Source organism: Boleophthalmus pectinirostris, unplaced genomic scaffold (genome assembly GCF_026225935.1).
Source record: "Boleophthalmus pectinirostris isolate CB_2022bp ecotype Guang Dong unplaced genomic scaffold, ASM2622593v1 HiC_scaffold_18, whole genome shotgun sequence".
Classification (NCBI taxonomy): Eukaryota; Metazoa; Chordata; class Actinopteri; order Gobiiformes; family Gobiidae; genus Boleophthalmus; species Boleophthalmus pectinirostris.
In genome coordinates, this window is record NW_026571133.1 from 43,334,378 (window position 1) to 43,355,536 (window position 21,159).

The 21,159-nt window shown below is 37.9% G+C and overlaps 1 protein-coding gene across 1 annotated transcript in view; it reads left to right on the top strand.

The window, feature by feature from the left end:
- LOC110172425 (cingulin-like protein 1) overlaps window positions 1-21,159 on the top strand; it is a 47,198-nt gene that overhangs the window by 18,689 nt on the left and 7,350 nt on the right. Inside the window, exons 5-11 of the mRNA XM_055153213.1 lie at window positions 9,441-9,713; window positions 18,165-18,263; window positions 18,553-18,708; window positions 18,795-18,899; window positions 19,155-19,213; window positions 19,350-19,497; window positions 20,362-20,466. Of these exons, the coding sequence (XP_055009188.1) occupies window positions 9,441-9,713; window positions 18,165-18,263; window positions 18,553-18,708; window positions 18,795-18,899; window positions 19,155-19,213; window positions 19,350-19,497; window positions 20,362-20,466 (945 nt within the window). The remainder of the gene's footprint in view (window positions 1-9,440; window positions 9,714-18,164; window positions 18,264-18,552; window positions 18,709-18,794; window positions 18,900-19,154; window positions 19,214-19,349; window positions 19,498-20,361; window positions 20,467-21,159) is intronic.

Consider the following 21,159-nt stretch of genomic DNA (forward strand, 5'->3'; position numbering starts at 1 on the left):
CTCTGGTGGGAGGGGCCATGTACAGAGACGCTGGAGACACTGCTATGATAAACACCACAGAAAATTAACAAGATTTTAATAGAAAATATAATTAAAATATTTTAGTAGAAAATCAAAGGGCCAGATTAAAGGTGATGGAGAGCCGGATCTGGCCCCCGGGCCGTATGTTTGACACCCGTGCTGTAGATGCAGAGGTCACTCTGAGACTTGGGCCTAAATGAATAAACAGAGAAAGCAATAAAAAATAGTTTTCATAAGCAGCCATATTTGTTTTGATGGGAATGGATCATGTGAGTACCTGATTTATTCATTTGAGTGGGACAGTGCATGTACAGTAAATGGATAGACATGATTGTGTCTATCCATTGTCCCAAAGGGCTGGGGTCACAAAAAGGCCAAACAAAATATTGCACACTCCTCTCACTGCACACTTCCCATAATTGCATAGTCCAAAATATTACGCAATCACAATTATTCAATTTGGTCACACGTTGAAGACTTGTACATTTTATACCACCCCTTTTATGTTTTGCCCATACATGCTATCCATAAGAACATCTATTATACCCACAATGCCAACATAAATGAGTGCATGTTTGCCTTGACCATAACCTGTTTTTTTGGCTAATGCACCTGTCAATCACACCTATCTGTATTCAGGGAGATTCGCTGTGACCATACTCCCATCTTTGTTACGTATTGAAAAAATGTGTATTCTGGAAATCAGGCCAAGTGATTTAAGGCAAATTAAAGTTCAAGTAACAGTGAAAAATGTTTATAACTTAAAAGGTACTTACTTAGTGATAGTTTTATTATATCACAGTGTAAAAAAGTTGCAAATTAATTTGCTCAACTTCACATGATTTTATGACATGGCACACCTCTTATTTAGAGCTCCATACCCCATGTTCTCAGCATTAGCGCTGACACAGTCTGCCAGCAAATGATCTCACATTAAAAGCGAGAGCAAGATACGCCCCCTTGGGTCAAGACCCGTTGTCCGACTTCCAACCTTGGCATCACCTGTTTTGTGGAGATGAAAATTTGCTGTAATTTTATCTTTAAACATTTGAGGCGATATTTTACAAGCAGCATTAGTGGCACAGAGAGAGCTTTAGGCCATATAATCTATATGTCTCTATTGAGGCACATACAAAATTATTTCTTAAAAACACAATTTGAACAAAGGCCACCACACAATACAAGATTTTTCCATTGTAAAAAAAAAAAATATTACAAAAAATGCAGACCATAGACACAAAGATAAGTGAATACTGACAAAGTTATCCCACAATCAGCAGCAGTTTCCTGTCTACAGTAAAACAACTTGTTCTGAAAGTCTGAAGTGTTCAAAAGATCAGAGCATTGCACTAGTTCCATTCTAGTTTAGATCAAAGTTAAAACTGTGTTATTATTATTTGTGAAATCATATGCAATGGTCTAGATAAATGTTTTTAATGCACAGAAGGCTGATGATAAATTACACAGACAGTAAAGTCGTGTTTACTGTCGCTATCTGCTGCTGCACCATGACAAATGCTGACAAATGTGAAAACTTCGCCTGGTCCAGGAAAAGTAAAACTAAAACTAGTTTACTGAACTGATTTCTAAAGCATATGAAAAAATCTGCCATTTCTTGGCAAATTCCTTGAAAAAGTAGTTTACCAACTGCTTACTCCTTTCTCCAAATGACCTCCTTTGATGTTTGTTAGGTTTTAGAGCCCACCTCACCTATGCAGACGACATTCAGATCTATGTGTGACTGGTTGCAGGAGACTATAGACCAATGGATTCACTCTTCCTCTGCCTCCAACAGATGACTGTGTGTGGATGCAAAACAACTTTCTCCAGCTAAACTCAGACAAGACTGAAGTAATCATCTTTGTCCCAAAGAAACAAAGAGACAGTGTCAGCAGTCACCTTCAGTCTCTCTCCCTTCAAATTAGGCTAGAACTATAGCAGCCACATCAAATCAGTAACATCTCAAAAAAAAAACCATAACAAAAATCAAAGGTATGTTGTAAACCAAACTTGGACAGACTTTATCCATGGGTTTGTCTTCAGTAGGTTAAACAACTGTAATGGCCTGCTCACTGGTCTTGCTCGGGTCCGGACCAGGACCAGGTAGGACCAGGAGAGAACTGCAGAGAACTGAGCACCTGTGCTCTGGTTGTGTACAAGTTCCTCCATGGACTAGCACCAAATACATATTTGACATGTTAGTGCAATATGAACCATCTGCACTTTGAGGACCTCAGAGAGCATCTGGAAAAGCACTATATATATAATAATTATTATTATTATTACAATAAATTTGGTATGTATTGTAATTGAATGTCTTTTTTAATTATTTCTTATATAAAGCACTTTGTGTACAAATTGTGCTACACAAATAAACTTGCCTTGCTTTACTTGTGCTAATGAGTACTGTGGGCTTATGGAAATGTGAAAATGAAGGACCCAAATATGCTCTAACCTCACACACAAAGCCTCTGCAACCTCAAAAAGAGATTGAACCGAAATAAGATGATGCTCCTTCATGATCGGAGCCACTTTATGTTGTTAGTGTTTAGGCAGCAATCAAGACCCAATCAGACCAGATAAAGGGTCCCTGAGTGCTGCTGATCGATGTACAGAACGATCTGAAAGAAAACACACTGACCATAACTAGCCTCACCATGTCTGTGGAGTACAACTCAACTTAGATGAAAGATATCAAGGAAAAAAAGTTAGAAAGAGGGAAGTTGTTAACAGAGTGGTTGGCTGCTTTTGTGGCTATCTGGCTCATGCACTGAGCAGTTTTTGAAACTCATTTCTTTTTGAGCTCAGTTTTTAACATTTTAACCAACTAAGAAGTGCAGCATGTGCAGTTCAAAGGACACAAGTAAGAGACTGTTGGATTGTTTTTTGAGTATCCACAGAGACTGTGCAAGAGGCTAACTAAGGAGCTCGCAATGGACATTTGAGATGCTACAGGTTTTTTACATATGTGGCAGCAAATGGGACAAAATTGCAGCTAACTTGAAGTTCCCTTGATAGTATTTCTCTCCCTGTCTGTCTCTCTCTCATACATACCAGTGCATATTCCAGTGAAGGTCAGACTTTGCAACAGCGACTGCTTATGTGTCTGCACTGTGTGTAAATTCACTTTATTGATTACGGTAACATCAATAGAATTGTGCAAGTAGTCCAAGCACAAAGGGATTCCTTGTGTCCATGAAGTAACTCCAGCAAACTCTACAGACCTAGACTCATGCAACTAATAAGAAGGAATCAGTCATCCAGATACTGGCATCAATTGAGTGGCATCAATAAAAGTGGAATACATACACATGGACAGCGGAATATATCCCTGTTGCCTACAAACACCAATGTGCCAACTGAAGCAACTTGCCCAATAACACACTTCCAGTGCACAGGCACCGACACGCCGAAGATTTAATAGTAGATGAAAAGGCCCATTACTGAGCTTTTGCTTCACCACACTGAAAAAAAATGTTGCATGTATATAGATAAATATGTTCAATATTACTGAGATATTGCTTTAAAAATAGGTTATCACTTTATATGGAACAGAACAAATCTTCACAAATCTGTACAAATTTGATATTGGATTGCTACATCCCCATAAAGATAGCTGTTTTGAACTCATTAATACTGGACAAACCTGTTCTGTCAGGGAACAATGAGAGCTGTCAGTGATTGGGTGTCAGAAGGAAACCAACATTAACAATGTACAAAGCTTTTACGCCTCTAACATGAATTTATTCAAGAAACCTGGCAATGTGAATTACTTATCTTTATGTGGGAGTACAGCAGCAGTGCAGAATCAAATCTCAAAGCTGTAAATCATCTCATGGATGTTTTTTTGTTATTGTTGTTTTGTTGTTTTTATGCTTTAGTACAGGGGTGTCAAACTCAAACTCACAGAAGGACAAGATTAAAAACTGGGACTAAGTCATGGGTGAAACTAAATATTTATTGAAAAATTTAAACAACATCTGCATGTTTTCTCTTCTTTCGAGATATGTAATGTTAAACCTTTTCTTATTAAAATAAATGTTTAATAATAGTTTTGCTTCAATATTGAAACTAGAACAAGCAGAATATCAAATAATAACCCAATTTTAAATAAATAATATCTCTATAGCTTATCTGTAGGTGGCGGGCCAGATCTAATACATATTTGGTATGAGCTCGTGGGCCAAATATAATTATATCTCAGGCCAAATCTGGCCCCCGGGCCTAAGTTTTACGTCTGCTTTAGTATATGTCCAGAGAACTGTATATGTAATGTAATGTACGTATATGTAAAATCAATACAAATTTTCATGACTCAGAATCATAAAAGTATTCAAAGAAAGAGCCTGAAAACTGATTTCAGTTTTGTTTATGTAAGAGCAAAATTAACTTTGTGCCAGTTTGTATTTCATGTGGATAGACCTAGTATTCACTTAAATATCAGGTCAACAAATTAGTTGACTGTAAAGCAAAGAAAAATATATAAGGTATATCTGAAGAACACACATTATGCAAAATTGACTTTTTTGAATGGCATTCACTGGAGATTAGTTTACTTTCCAATTTGTCATTCTTATTGCTGACAGCAGAGGGAGCTCTAATGAATCAGTCATTGAAACAGAGATGTAGTTTATATATAAATATCTAAAGAAGTATATTTTACTAATGCAAACATTATTTTACTTAGAAATAAATATTATTCTCACTGTCAATGTGACAAAATCTGTGTTTAAAAGGGAATTAAAGTCTATGTGGTTTTTTTAAGAAATGCTAAAATGTATTGACCCTAAAAGATACAGTGCCACTTGAAGCTGAATAACAAAGAATACACAGAATTCTACACACACAACTTAGTGGCAGGTGGCTGTGTTTTGTTTCGTTTTAGTTTTTTAGTAATTTTGTTTTTCTTATTTTCAACAGGTTCTCCTTTAGGGGCCCTTAACAAAGCAGAACATGGTATGTAATTATCTAAAATTAAAAAAAAAAAAAAAAAAATATATATATATATATATATATATATATAATATATATATATATATATATATATATATATATATATATATATATATATATATATATATATATATATATATTATATTATTTATATATACCAAGTCAAATAATACCAAACTCAAACTACTTTTAAATCCATCCAACTGCTGTGTTCAATAGTAAACTAAAATGACTTCTTTTTAATAACTATTTAAAGGCCCAAATCTCATGTAAAAAACTTTTCAGAGCTTTCTACCTTCTAAGAGTGATGTGTGTACATGTCTCTGAAGTGGTTTTTAGATTGGTTCAGAGGTTTATTAACAAACTGCAGTGTATTTCTGCACTCCCCGACAGTGTACACCTCACAGTCCAACACCTCCACCCTCACCACCTCCACACCTCCAACCTCCACACCTCCAACACCTCCAACACCTCCCACCTCCATCCACCACCTCTCCACCTCCCCACCTCCACCACCTCAACCTCCCACCACCTCCCACCTCCAACACCTCCACCCACACCTCCCAACACCTCCACCAGCCACCTCCACCACCTCCACCACCACCTCCACCTCCACCACCTCCACCACCTCCAACACCTCCAACACCTCCAACACCTCCACCCTTCCAACACCTCCACCTCCACCACCTCCAACACCTCCACCACCTCCACCACCTCCACCACCTCCCACCACCTCCACCACTCCACCACACCTCCACCACCTCCACCACCTCCAACAACCTCCAACACTCCACCACCTCCACCACCTCCACACTCCACCACCACCTCCACCACCTCCAACACCTCCACCACCTCCAACACCTCCAACACCTCCACCACCTCCCACCACCTCCACCACCTCCACCACCACCTCCAACCTCCACACCTCCACACCTCCACCACCTCCACTCCAACACCTCCAACACCTCCACCACCTCCAACACCTCCACACACCTCCACCACCTCCACCACCCATCCACCACCTCCACCACTCCACACCTCCAACACCTCCACCACCTCCCACCTCCAACACCTCCAACACCTCCAACACCTCCAACACCTCCAACACCCTCCCACCTCCAACACCTCCACCACCTCCACCACCTCCACCTCCACCACCTCCACCACCTCCACCACCCCACACCTCCAACACCTCCAACACCTCCACCACCTCCACCACCTCCACCACCTCCACACCTCCACCACCTCCACCTCCACCTCCACCTCCACCACCTCCAACACCTCCAACCAACACCTCCACCACCTCCAACACCTCCAACACCTCCAACACCTCCACCACCTCCACCACCCACTCACACACCATCCTGCGTCTGCACCATACAAGATCTGCTGTTTTGCGTTATTTTATTTTATCTTTATTTTTCGCTTCAAACACCTTTTTGTAAACATGTCCTCGTGGAGAAAGTGCATTGGCTTCAGTTGCAAATAGAGATATTTGTCATACCAACAGAAGAAGCAGGCCTGCTAAGTGACTGGAGTTTATTTCTGGGAAAAAGAGACAAAAAGCCTCTCAAGAAATTTTTGTTTCGGGTGACACTTCACCAAAGACGCTTCAAGAACTATTTTTAAAACTGGACTTACAATGAAGCAGAAGCGACACTGTGGAAAAGGATGCTGTTCCCACGATACCAGGGTCCAGTGATGGAGATCCTAGACCTGTAAATTTACCGCTAGTAAACCACTGAAGAGAACTAAAAGCAAACTGCAGCGTTTTTTTTTGAAGATTATCCCAATATAATTTCATCTGCAGGTCATCTCCCTTGTTCTAGCTGTTTTAGTTTGACAAATGTTACATAGTCCCACGATATTCAGTGTTGGGGAGTAACAGATTACATGTACCAGCATTACATAATCAGAGTACAAATTATGAGTAACTGTATTCAGTTACTTATTTCACTCATTTCTTTACTCAGTTACTGTTTCAGTGAGTGTTAATTGGATTATAGTTACTTTGTTGAAATAAATGGATTACACGGCGGTATTTTCCTGTTTTCACATTTTGGACTAAACCAGGATTAAAAACCAGGTCTAAACCAGGTTTAAACCAGGTCTAAACCAGGTTTAAACCAGGTCTAAACCAACTAAACCAGGACTAAACCAGGACTAAAACCTGGTCTAAACCAAGTTTAAACCAGGTCTAAACCAGGTTTAAACCAGGTTTAAACCAGGACTAAAACCAGGTCTAAACCAGGTTTAAACCACCAGGTCTAAACCTAAAACCAGGTCTAACCAAGTTTAAACCAGGTCTAAACCAGGACCAGGTAAACCTAAACCAGGTCTAAACCAGGTCTAAACCAGGTTTAAACAGGTCTAAAACCAGGTCTAAACCAGGTTTAAACCAGGTCTAAACCAGGACTAAACCAGGACTAAACCAGACTAAAACCAGGTCTAAACCAGGTTTAAACCAGGACTAAAACAGGTCTAAACCAGGTTTTAAACCAGGACCTAAACCAGGTCTAAACCTAAACCAGGTCTAAACCAGGTTTAAACCAGGTTTAAACCAGGACTAAAACCAGGTCTAAACCAGGTTTAAACCAGGACTAAAACCAGGTCTAAACCTAAACCAGGTCTAAACCAAAACCCTAAACCAGGATTAAACCAGGTCTAAACCAGGACTAAAACCAGGTCTAAACCCAGACTAAACCAGACTAAACCAGGTCTAAACCAGACTAAACCAAGAGTAAACCAGGTCTAAACCAGGGCCAATTTGAAGAGAACAAACATGAATTTTCAGGATGTGGTTGTTACATTCATGTAGTTTTAAAAAACATGACAATATCAAGTAATCCAAAGTATTCAGATTACATTACTCACTTTAAGTAATTTAATGGATTACATTACAAACTACATTTTGGTGTATGTAATCTGTAATCTGTAATCTGTAGGGGAATACATTTTAAAAGTCACCTTCCCAACACTGACGATATTACATTGATGCTAACAACATAGTCTACTTCTTTGATAAGTTTTCTGTCACATCAGCGACTCTGCAGATGTGGTTGTCTTTAAGCAGGTTTAATAACACTTGAAAAGGTGAAACTGTAGAGCAGACAAATGTAACATTACAATATGTCTCTATAACAAGTACAAAGACACAAAGTAACACCTGTAAGTACAAGGTTGTAACTCCACACACTGAAGGTTATCCGACGCTGTTTTGAGAGCTGCGTGGTTTGTGTGTAATTATCATATTACAATGCTAGTAATAAAAACAAACAAGTAATTACGACTAAAGTTGTTGAACATAGGTAGAAATGCATACCGGCGATGCAACCTCAAAAATTAAAAAAACTGCCGACTCAGAAAGCATGTGCGTGTTGTATCGTCTGCTGTTCACAACCGTCACTACCAGTTCAATAAAGTTCGATTCGGTACTTGCTCTGCGTGCAATTTCAAAGGTGTCCACTAGATGACACCATGCACAAGCAAAACTTAAGAATTATAAAGACAGGTGAATTATATATTTAAACATTTTTAAACAACTTTTTATACATAACAGAACAAATATATTATCAATTAATAATGTCTTAAACTGTCATAAAGATGAACACCTAAACAAAAGCGACAGCATAAGCTCATTGTTCTACACTGCAGTGAACACGATATAATAAGTTGATCTACTAGTGTTTATTAATACTTTACCAATCAGTAATGTTCCGCTGTAGCCGACGCGGTGCTTGTGCTTCGTGCACTTCAAAATCCTCGTCCGATTCCGGGTCCAAAACATAAAGTTGAACGCGCTGCATCTCCATGATGAATAAAAGTTTATTCGTACCACTATCAGACCGCTAAACGGGGCGTGACTGCAGCGCTGTACACAGGGTGCACCTGTCTCCGCCTCCCTCCCTGAGATGAGCGGAGGAAGGGCGGCTCACTCGGAGTCTACGTCACGTTTGGAGGGCGGAGCCTGTGCTTTCTCAGGACGGGACTTTCATAGTTCCTGGTCTGTGACTGAATCCAAGAAATCAGTAAGATTTCAGAACTATTGTGTAATGGATGTTCCAAAACCCAAATAGTGCTTCTATATGTGCACAAGATACAATGTGAAAAGAGTTATTTTTGCATGAGGTGGGCCCTTTAAAGTGTGGTAATACTGAGCTGATAAGAATTCTCAGTTCTGCTTTCTTAACCTCTCTATTTAGCTTTACAGTTTCCTATTTCCTATAAATTCATCTATCCTTGCAATAAACAGACTTTAGCTCTGAACTCTATGTTGTTAACTCATCAACTTTACAAAAACACAACACTGTAAAACTGTAAATAGTGTGTAGTGTAAATGGTGTAAATATGGTTCAATAAATAATTGTTTTTGGAAATTTTGGAAGTATATTGCTGTCATTGGTGTAGTGCCTGCAATATTATTTAATTTATTTTGTTTTTACCATTTTATATTCTGTCTCTTGTAGGAATCTGAGCAGCACAACAATACTCAGGATGACCCAGTAACACCTCAGCCCCCTTCAACCAGCCAAAATCCCAAATACCAACTGTTTCTTAATAATGATCTGAAGACCAATGGCACAGGCTCCAAAGAGCAGGACATAAACTTCAGTAGTGGGACAGCAGGGGGTGAGAATGGACCCAGACCCCGCTGGGAAAGCACCAGGTTGGGACTTAACAACTACAGAGGATCTTTGGAATCACTTATGTCACGGGACTGGGACAACACATCAGACCGGGTGAGAAACTTGAGCTTAAAATGTGAAAAACAGAACTACTTTATTTCAAATTGTTTGCAGCAGCATTCCTCACTTTCTTAATACATTCCTAGCATCCAAATTATTTTCCATGATAAGTTTCTAATAGCTTCTCCCAATTTTCAGAGGCCAGAGCTAAAAATCCCCAGCTTGCTAACATCTTACTTTCTGATTCATGGACCATAAAATTATTTATAAGTAGATGCAGACAGCAGGCAAAGAGCTGCTTGAACTACAATAGTATACCTGTCCTAGAGTTAAACTACTCAACATTGGGTACAACCATGGTGTTACATTGGTATTTTTACACTATTCTTACACTAGTATCCACAAACACTGGTGGTGAAGTGTCTTGCCCAGAGACACATGGATTGTGTGCACCTGTGGTAGCTGTGATTAAACCACCAACCTGTGGGTCAGTGGATCTAACCATGGACCTATTAAATATATATATCGCCATCGCCTATTGGTCTAGTCAATACGTACTGCAGCAAAAAGAATCCTCTGCAGCCCAGAAAACTTTTTTTTTTTTCCATAGAGCTCAATGGAAACACAAATGGCTTGCATTCAGCAGACAGGGTATGTTCAGCTTTCAGAAAGGTCAGAATTCATGGTGATTTTTGCCTATTTGTAGATAAACTATTTCTCAGTTAAAAATTTAATTTGTCTTAAAACCAGAATTTTTCATCTTTAGCTTTGGTCTGTTCCAGTCTACTCTTCGCTCTTGTGATGTGAGATTTTTAAAACTACCACAAGGCATAGCACTTTGCTTATCTCTGCTCCAGCTGTGACCCTGGCATGTGCTCTCTGAAAAGTCTGAGACAAGGGAAAAGGTGACACTCATGGAAAAGAGCTTGAAGTGAAGAGAGTTTGAGGCAGTGTTTAATCAAAGAAGTTGCCAGGAAATATAGTTTATAAAATAATGACATTCCAATTTCTGCATTTAAGCAGATGTTGACCAAAACACTGAGAACAGCTGTTTATTACATTCATTATTCTCAACAATATAATGCATTTGCATCACTGGCTCTCCCTCAGTCCGCAAAGTCACCATATTGTATACAGACTTCTATACAGTCTGTGTATAGAGGAAGCTATAGCTAAAGGTGGGATCTATAATTCCAGCTCCACATGGGATAAATAAAGTATAACTTGCATAGTGGAGTGCATAGGGAGGGTTTAAAAAAATCAGGAGTTTGCATGGCACTTTACAAATTTGCAAATTCATTACAAAATTAAAATCACCAGCCTTACAAAGTGACCCACTGACTGCTATATTTGTATATAGTTTAGTTTAGTTTAGTTTATTGTACTTATTTAGTGTCATGCACCATTTAATTGGAGCCCAGCCTGAATGGGCTTATACAACACATAAAACAATAAGCAGACAGATCACACTTCAAACATAAAGTGTTCTCTTACAGAGGTCCCAGGCTTTCAGCACAAACTGAGCCAAGTTGAAAACATTACATTTAAACAGATACTTCAGTCTCTCCTCATCAGACAGAACAAACCAACAGTAAGACACATTAGACACAACTGACAGCGCAGGTCATGATACAAAGGACAGTAAAACAGAAAATGTATTTCATTTTCAATGTCCTTTTAAGTCGCACAGACACATGTGCTCCTCCTCTGGGACTGAGTGGAATCGTCCCGTCTCCAAGGCCAGAGGCAGAGTCCCACACCTCAACTGGGCACATACTGACCTCTGACCTCTGCTCAGGTTCAGGGTGACATACGGCTCACGTCCAAAGCAGTCTTTAATTAAGATATATGTTCTTAATTTGGTTTACAGAAGATGTCATTGTGCCACTTTTGTTTAAACTTATCAAAGTAAATGTTCCTCACTTGTCGAACACTACAGATGAACTTATTTCTGTAAATAAACCAGAGATCTGCAATCTCAAAAAGTTTCTCAATCTCTCTACTCCAGGATGATTTATGTAACAGACTCCAGTTAAATACATGTTTGGTTAAATTCTGTGCCAGGCATATTAACCAACCTGTTCCATAACTTAATAACAAAATAACTTCCCAGCCCATATCTCCATACAGAGCAAGTTTAGGTGCCTTTTTGTGCACGCCTAAAAAGTACCTCAGAGCTCTGCACTGAACTTTTTTCAGGGTGTGGGTGTGTTTACAGTGACCCCAGACTCCAGCGCCACAGTCCAGAACAGGACAGAAACAGGACAGTTCAGTGTAGGTTTTGTAGCCCAGGTCACAATATGCTTTAACTTTGTTTATCAGTGAACCTAAGGCTCGACCTGCTGACTCTGACAGAGCTTTGATTCCTTCATCAAATGTAAGATGTTCATCCAAAACAAGTCCCAGATATTTGTACTTTTTTGTTAAGGACAAGGAAGTGGCTCCAAAATGGAATTGAAAGTTCATCAATTTATGGCTCTGTTTTCTAAAATGAATCACCTGAGTTTTCTCACAATTTATCTTCAGTCTCATTTTATTACACCAGGTATGAACAATATTCAACATCCTCTGAAGTTCCAGTTAATTTTCTGAAATAAGCACTATATCATCAGCATAAAGCAATATACACACTTTTAGATCTCCCACATTACACCAACATTTGCCTCTTTTACTTCATTTACCAAATTATTGATGAAAATAGCAAATAATGTGGGAGATAGCACATCACCTGCTTTACACCGTGTGGTGTTGGGAACCAGTCAGTCAAGTGCTCATGAACCTGGACACAAGATATGGGATTGTTATAGATAACTTTGATTGACTCATAAAATCTGCCGTCAATACCAGTTTGTAACAGCTGAAAGTAGAGCAGGTCCTGATTTACACACTCAAAGGCTTCTGCAAGTCTATAAAACAAACAATGGTAGAGTTTCCCTCTTCTTTTCTAACATTTACTATAGAAGTTAAAGAATATATGTGATCTATACAGGCTCTTTTCTTCCTAAACCCATTCTGCTCCTCTGCCAATACATTAAAGGATTCAAGGTAACAGAGCAGCCTCTCATTAAGAACACTCGAATACAGTTTATACACACAACTAAGAAGGCTGATGCCCCTGTAGTTCATGGGGACTCGAGGATCTGCAGTTGACACTTTGGGATTGGTCTGATAATAGATTTTGCCCGTCAGCGGGGACAAGACTGTTTAAAACAGGTAAATAAACGACAGTAGAGGACAGGGAACAGACCAGGCTGTTTCAGCAGTTCATTCGACAGATTATCAAATCCAGTGGCTTTCTTAACTTTTGATTTATCAGTGGCCTTTTTTACTTCATCTTCTGTAATATCAAAATTTAAATAAGGATTAGGGAAGGTAAACTGTTTACACATCTCCATTTGATTTCTCTGAGTCACTGCCATTTCCAATATAAGAATTATCCCACTCAAAACTTCCTGCAAATAAAGTTCCAAAATCAGTTTCCCACTTTTTCAGCACATATTCAATATCAAGATCTAAGGAGCCGTCATCTGAGATCACCTCTACAGGGATTTGATTGACCTTTTGTGGACCTAGTTTATTCACCATGCTCCAAAATAACTGAGGATTATGTGTTTGACTGTATTCAGTTTGTAATGCCTGCCCTCTTTGTCTTCTTCTTTTATAAGCTCTGAGTTGTTGTTTTTTTATCAAACTGGTGCTGCTTGTCTTTGTATTCAAGTCTAAGTTGTTGTTTATTTATGCCTTTACATAACAAAAAATGTTTTTCAACCTGCCTCATGTCTTTCTACAGATGATCTAACTCTCTACTCCAATAGGGTTTACCAATTGTTTTACTTTGCTTTCTTTGCTTTCTTTGCTTTCACCCCTTTGCCTGATTTAACCATCCTACACACATAGCAACATAACTCTTCATATACTTCATTGATCAAATTTTGGTTAGTAGCAAGTTTATCTACAAACAAGGAAACTGCATTCTGAAACTGTTCATTTGAGAAAGTATAGGGGGGTAAATTCTTTGAATTTATTTGATTATATTGTCTAGGTTGATGATTACTTAAAACAAAACTGCTTTGTCTTCCTTTAAATGTTACAACCAACATAGAATGATCTGGCATTTTAGAATAATAATCCAGTAAATCAAAACACAAAGGACCCCCCCTGTCAAGGAGTTCATTTGGGCTATAATTGTCCAAGTTCAACGAAGAATTCAAACAATCATGAGGTGTGATAATATCGTCCACCACTGCTCTTCCTCTACAGTTATAGAGGTGAAGTTGTTACAACCAGACAATCGACCATTCAGAACATAATATTTGCTGTCTCTCAGAAAATCAATCAACATTTCACTAACCTGTGCATTAACAGTGTCATCTAGACACTCTGGGAAATTCCCAAATCAGAATCACAAATCCAGTCAACTAAACACCCAATTCGACTATTAAAATCTCCACAAACATAGACTGCGTCACATTTAACCAAAATATACATTTTAACCAAAAGATTATTGTACAGCCTCTGTGGGTCAGACCACAGGGGGGAGGCAGCAAGAGAGTAAAGCCATGGAGTACTTAGAGACAACATGCTGAAGATGAACACACATTATACCCTCATTTTTATACACTAAAAGTACATCAAATTCTTGCAAGGTATACATCAATTATGTTAAATGCTAAAAACAAGCAGAATTGATGTTATTTTGTCATGCTCCTCAACACAGGAAAGTTACTGTCGCTCAGCTTTTTAAAGTCCCCTTAGAACTCCTGGCCTGCAGGTTGGCATTGTGATTCCTACTCCCACAGAAGAATACTGTTGTTGTGTCCTTGGGTACGACTTAGCCTGCCTCACCCCTGGTGTTTGTGTGTTGAATAGCTCCTGGATGTAAAGCCATGTGAATGCTTTGAAGGTAGAAAAGCTCTATATAAGCAATGACAATTGACAATTGACAATTGTGATAATTACACATGGGAAAACCACTGAAAGCAAATGTGCACTGTGATATGGAAAAGTACAGAGTGATGTTCAGGTGTGGCAGACATTTTCAGACATTTATATTTTGATAGTTAAATAGATATGACAGGTTTTTTACTGTGTTTACTTAGTTTGATAGGATAATTCTTTCTTACAATTCTTATATAACACAGACAATTCCACATTGACAATTTACACACAAGGAAGGCATTTTTCAGATCATAAATCATCATGGAGTCATAAATCATCAGGGTCAGTCTGTATGAAATCAGCCGTTTTCAAAGAATCTCCGCTATGAGCCATCTCAGAATTGAGATAAAATCATCAAATGAAAGAATCTCAAATTTTAGCTCAATCCCTTGAGTCGTTCCTGAGTTATGGCCCATTGAAATTTGGGGGCCATGCTCACTTTTTCCGAAGCCTTAATTTATAAGCATATTTGAGAGACCAGAACTTCATAAAAAAGAGAGCTAGGAAGATGAACATTTGTATTATTGTAGATTCTTGCTAATAAATTCTGAATGTCTGTTGTCAAATGTTGGGTATCTTTATTAAGGTGGGTGCCGTGGGCCCCCAAAATCTCACATTTGGTTGGTGCTCTTTTTTTCTTTTTGAGGTCCAAGATCTGTTTACTCCAACTAACTGTTGAACCTGAATATTTGAGAGAATGACCATTTCTGACAACAACCTCACACTTTTCTGAACTTTCATGTGGACGGTGTAGAGTCCCAAATATGGTCACAGATCAAATGTAAACTTTTTGGCCCCGTCTTTGGACCCTCGGTTCCCCATGTGGCACAGTTAGAGGTTGATAAAATTTTTACCAGAGAAACTCTGGCATTTTGATTAGTTTAAAGTAATAAAAACATCTACTAATAACTTCCTTCATTTCAAACTGAATTTTTGAAAATGAGCTCTCATGGGTCGTTGTTGGCGGAGCTTAGGGACTTTTCCACCTGCAGAAAGGTTCAATGACCTTGAATAGACTGAAACACTATTTGCTTGTTATGAGGGAAGACAATTGGAGATTATTTGAGGTACATTGCTTGGAAAAGTGTCATTAATCCTTGGAGAAAATTCAACTATTAACTCTGTACAAAATTATGAAAAAAGGTTTGTTTGCATTTTTTTATTATATTTTTATTTGAGGAAGTTAATTTATTATCTCACAAAGAAACTGCTTTTCATGGTGTATAAGTGAAGCAATAAACGTTACTATAGTATTGATGGAAATGCAAATTACAATTGGGATACTCATTGCCTGTTAAATCACAAAGTCTCTGCTTCTATAACTATGGCTTTCAGTACCAATATTTTTGTGTATACATAATACATAATACATATGTGTATTATTTTTGCACAAAAAAAAAAAAAAAAAGCTCCACCGAAAATGACCGATGAGAGCTCATTTTCAAAAATTTCGTTTGAAATGATGGAATTTAATAGTAGATGTTTTTATTAGTGCTGTCATGCGATTAAAAAAAATTAGAGATTAATTAATTATGATCTGTAATTAATTAATCTAATTAATCTAATTTTAATCTCACCTAAAAATTGCTGAGAAAAGCCTTCATATAGCCTTGATATAGATTTAAAAAAGTGACTTTATAAAGTCATTTATTGTTTAACAAATCTCTCCAAATTGGCTGTTGAGCCCAAGTCTCCATGAATAAGAAACTGTTTGCTGTAAAGTAGCAAAGACGAGGAAATCTGAACATAATAACTTTTGTCTACTTAAAGACAATAAAAAGTCCAGTCTTTCCTTAACCATATTAAAAATATTATTGATAGAGAAATGCTTTATATATGAGATCACTGGTTTAAGTCCTTGTTTTAGTCCTGGTTTAGACCTGCTTTAGTCCTACTTTAGTCCTAGTTTAGTCCTGGAATGGATTAATCCTGGTTTAGTCCTGGTTTTAGTTCTGGTTTTAGTTCTGGTTTAGTCCTGGTTTAGTCCTGGACTGGTTTAGACCTGGTTTAGTCCTGCACTGGATTAGTCCTGGTTTTAGTCTTGGTGTTAGTTCTGGTTTAGAGGCGCACAGGAGGAAGCGTGGTTTATGCATCGTACGCGAGAAAACACGATCCACACGCGGCTCACGGGAGCACGTCGGTGTCCGCGCAGTAACTACGGAAGGAAACGTGGTCTGCGCGTTCTCAGGTTGATGACGATGATGAAGGTGTGTGTTTGTGTGTGTTTGTGTTTGTTTGTTGTGTGTTTGTGTGTGTTTTTGTGCGTGTCCCCTCATGTGGCAGGTCACTATAGGACAGTAGTGCAGACATCATGAGTCTATGCAGGTTGTTTTCACCAGTGACATTTAAGTTGTAGGTAATATTATATTTGTTATTTTCTTTTATATTTCACGTCGGGAGAATAATTTCCAAGACACGAATGTGTTTTTCCCTGTGCACTGCTGACTCTGTTCTACTGGCTCTTCGACCTCGTCCATTGTGCGACTGACGCCGCCAACGTTAACATGACATTTACATCGCTCTTACTGTGCGCGTTTTGTGTGGGTTTCCAGCAATGAGTGGAATTACCGAAATAAAAAAATGTATAAATGTGTTTTTTGTGTGTGTGTTGTTGTTGTTGTACCAACAACACATAAAAACAGGTTTTATAATAAAGCAACTCGCATACAGAAACACTAAATTTAGAGATTAAAAATGAGATTAACGCGATTAAAAAACATAACGCGCTAAATATGACTGTAATTAATTAATCGCAATTAACGCGATAATTTGACACCCCTAGTTTTTATTACTTTAAACTAATCAGAATATGACAAAGTTTCTCTGGCAAAATGTTTTTTAATCAACATCTAACTGTGCCCACGTGGGGAACTGAGGGTCCAAAGAAGGGGCCAAAAAGATCAAATGTGATCTGTGTCCATATTTGGGACTCTACAATGTCCACATGAAAGCTCAGAAAAATGTGAGATTGTTGTCAGAAATGGTCATTCTCTCAAATATTCAAGTTCAGCAGTTAGTTTGTAAATATCTGCTTGGAGTGAACAAATCTTGGACCCTAAAAATTGAAGAAAAAAAAATTGGACTTACAACCAAATGTGAGATTTTGGGGGCCCACAGTGCCCCCCTTAATAAAAATACACAATATATGACAACAGATTCAGAATCTATGAGCAAGAATCTACAATAATACACACATTTTTCAGCTTCCTAGCTCTCTTTTTTTATGAAGTTATGGTCTCTCAAAACATGCTCATACATTAAGGCTTTAGAAAAAGTGAGCGTGGCCCTAAAATTTCAATGGGCCATAATTCAGAAACGGCTCAAGGGATTGAGCTAAAATTTGAGATTCTTCCATTTGGTAATTTTAGAAATTTTTTCAGCTAAATCTGAGATGGCTCATAGGGGAGGGCGGCTGATTTCATATGGACTGACCATCATTGAAAATCTTAAATATAATTGTTTATTATTATGTTTCAGTGAAATTAGTAGTCTGACCTTTGCTTTTTAACTGATCTAATTTGCAAAATAGTTTATATTAATATAAACTATTTTGTGTTTGTGGCACAGGGGGGTATGAGCGACAGTTCATCTCGAGTCTTCAACAGTCCCTACTCCACCACTGCTTCCATGGACTATAATCCTGCATTCCGCATGTCTGAGTATAAGGTTAGTGGTCAATCTGCTGCTTGTTTTCAATCATTTGCAATCATTTTGTTCTGTTGCGCACACCTTGTTTCTAGAGAGATAACTGCGCTAGATCAGTCATGCTGGGAAGGTATTGTTGATTTGTCACTGAACCTTTTTTGCTCAGTGTGATTTAGAACTGGCTGTGTCTGCTTTTTGATGATTGTGGCTCAACAGTCTGATTGTTGAATGCAGAAATGATAAGAGGAAAAGAAGCTCAATGCGTTTCGCAGTGAATAATATAAGAGGATGTTTGTGTGTTAACTTTCAGGTAGCAGGTGGTTTGTCTCCAGCTACCTCTGAGATGAACTTGTACAACTACAATGGACGCAGCATTAGTCCAGTGCCCTCTGTCACAATGGGTGCTGGCCGGACACGCTTCTCCACATATGAGACACTAAGGCGCAAACCTGAGATCAGTGCTCCTGTAAGAAATAAATTCATCAAATTCAAAGAGGTCAAAAGCAAAACTTAAGTAAACTGTGCATGGTTTTATTATTGTTTTAATTTTAGGTGATCCCTACAACACACTATACAGTGCGTTCTACGGCTCTGGGAAATCCAAACAAGAAAGATTATATTGAGGAGTTGACAAAAGAACTAGATGCCTGTCAAAAGGTGAGCCTTCTGCATTCTTTAAAACAACAGACACTGCTGTGAGGTATGAAAATGTAGATGTAAAAAAACATTCACAAATGTAACACTACTTTAAAAACAACACACCAAAGTGCAGTACACAACAATAATTATAAATGGTAATAAAGTGGACACAGACTGCAAAAATACAGACACATAAAAACACAGGGTCCAATATAAAAGTCAACATAAATCACAATTAAACGCTGTTTCTGTAAATGTTATTTTGTTCTGCAGAGGAACCAGTTTTTGGAAGCAGAGAGTGTGGAGATGGAGAAGGAGAGAAACCAAATAAGGTCAGAAACTTTTATGTAAAGATGCTTCAGAGGTAAAAAAAAATAAATAAATAATATATATATATATATATATATATATATATATATATATATATATATATACACATATATAACACCTTTGACAAAAATCATATAGGTTTGAAATGCGAGGCTTGCTGGTGAATAACGAGGACCTTCTGAGAACTAATACTCAACTGACCAATGAGATCAAGAGAACGAGAGAACAAATGTTGGAAATGGAAAAAGAGAATCAGGCTATGGCTGAGCGCTGCCGGGAGATGGAGGTCAGTTCAGAGTCCACTGTGCAGTTTGTTGGTATTTCATTTTGGGTTAGTGCTAGATAGTCACTTCTGGAGAGTAAGAAGTGATGACATAGCAGTGGTTCCCATGGTAATGTGTACATTTCTGTTGCGATGAATAGCCCTAAAGTAATATTAATTTATGTTTTGTGATGGTTTAGGTTGATCTAAAGCTATAAGCCATGTATAATAGTTAATCATAACAATATTCATGACTTCATGACTTTGAATGACCCACTGCAGCAGAGTGTCCATCCCAACACATTTTCTAGAACCAAACTTAATCTTTTCTTCCATTTGCATGACATTTCCCATCTGATTGTAGCTCTCCACCATCTTTATCCAGACTTAATCAACTATAAATTAATTTGAATTTGATAACATACTTCAGTAAAGAAAAGCTGTGTTTATAATGTTAACCAGCTTAAAACATATATAGATAGTTGAAAGGGAATGCACAAAGCATCTTTAAGAAAACTATTCTGTATCTTAACCCCAGAAAACAGTTAAATGCTAAGATGACCAAAACTTGTATAGTTTGTATTCTACTTGTATTCCACTGTGTTGAAATTGTTCTGTTAAAGGCAGAGTGATGTGATGTGCAGTAGTTTCATGAGCATGATGCACACTGATGTTGTTGTGACAGCACTGTGACAGCATTCATAAGATATAGCAAAAAATAAAGCTAAAATTGCAATGTAAATATGGTTTGTGTTATAAATGAATACCCCTCTTTCATTTATTTAATTCAGTTGTTTAATTCAGTTGTTAATAAACATACATTTAAATGCATTTACAGAAAATAAACCTGGTCTTATATGTTAAGCTGCAGTATTTTGCTTTTTACAGACTGAAGTGAAACAAGCTCGGGAGATAATGGTAGAGGCCAACAACCAGGAATATGCATTTAATTTCCTCCAACAGTCATTGAAAAACCAGATTCAAGATGCAGAGGTAAGAGGCATGTCAAGTAAGCAAAAAAAAAAAAAAAAAAAAAAAGCAAACAGTCAATAAAAAAAATCTTCTAATTGTAAAATCCGAGTCATAACTCTGGAGTTCTAATGCAGAACTAATACTAAGTTTATTGTCAGTCCAGTCGGGCTCTGCTTGTGTTGTTGAGCATTATACTCCTTATGACCTAGGCCAGTGCATTATAACAGGTAATTGCTTTGTTAAAAAATTCTCAGAGCCCTCTCTTGTCCCACATTCAGATGAATGTTATTTAGCTGAAGTTTTATTATGTTTTTGGCCACAGCAAATGCATTTCAATAATGCATTTCTGGTTTATTCTTTTATCTAAGGCTCACTTCGCTTGTTGGCTTTATATGACAGTGAAGGACAGAGTAGCCTGAAAAACGGGGTTGGACAATCAGCAATTGTCTCATGACTCTGAGGTTGGGATTTTTCCACCATGCAGGTGATAACAGCTGAACCGACTAAGGAGAGATCTGGCCCAAGTGACTTTCATCTTTGTTAGCAGGACATAGCTTTGAACATTTCAAAAAACTGTTCTATTTATGATGGCTGATAATACACATGAAAATAAAGAGTTATACTCCATTTTCTTTATTTTCATTATTATGTATACTGTACATTCTCACTGAAAGCATCAACCTTATGACTCATATGGAAGGTAACAAAAAACAA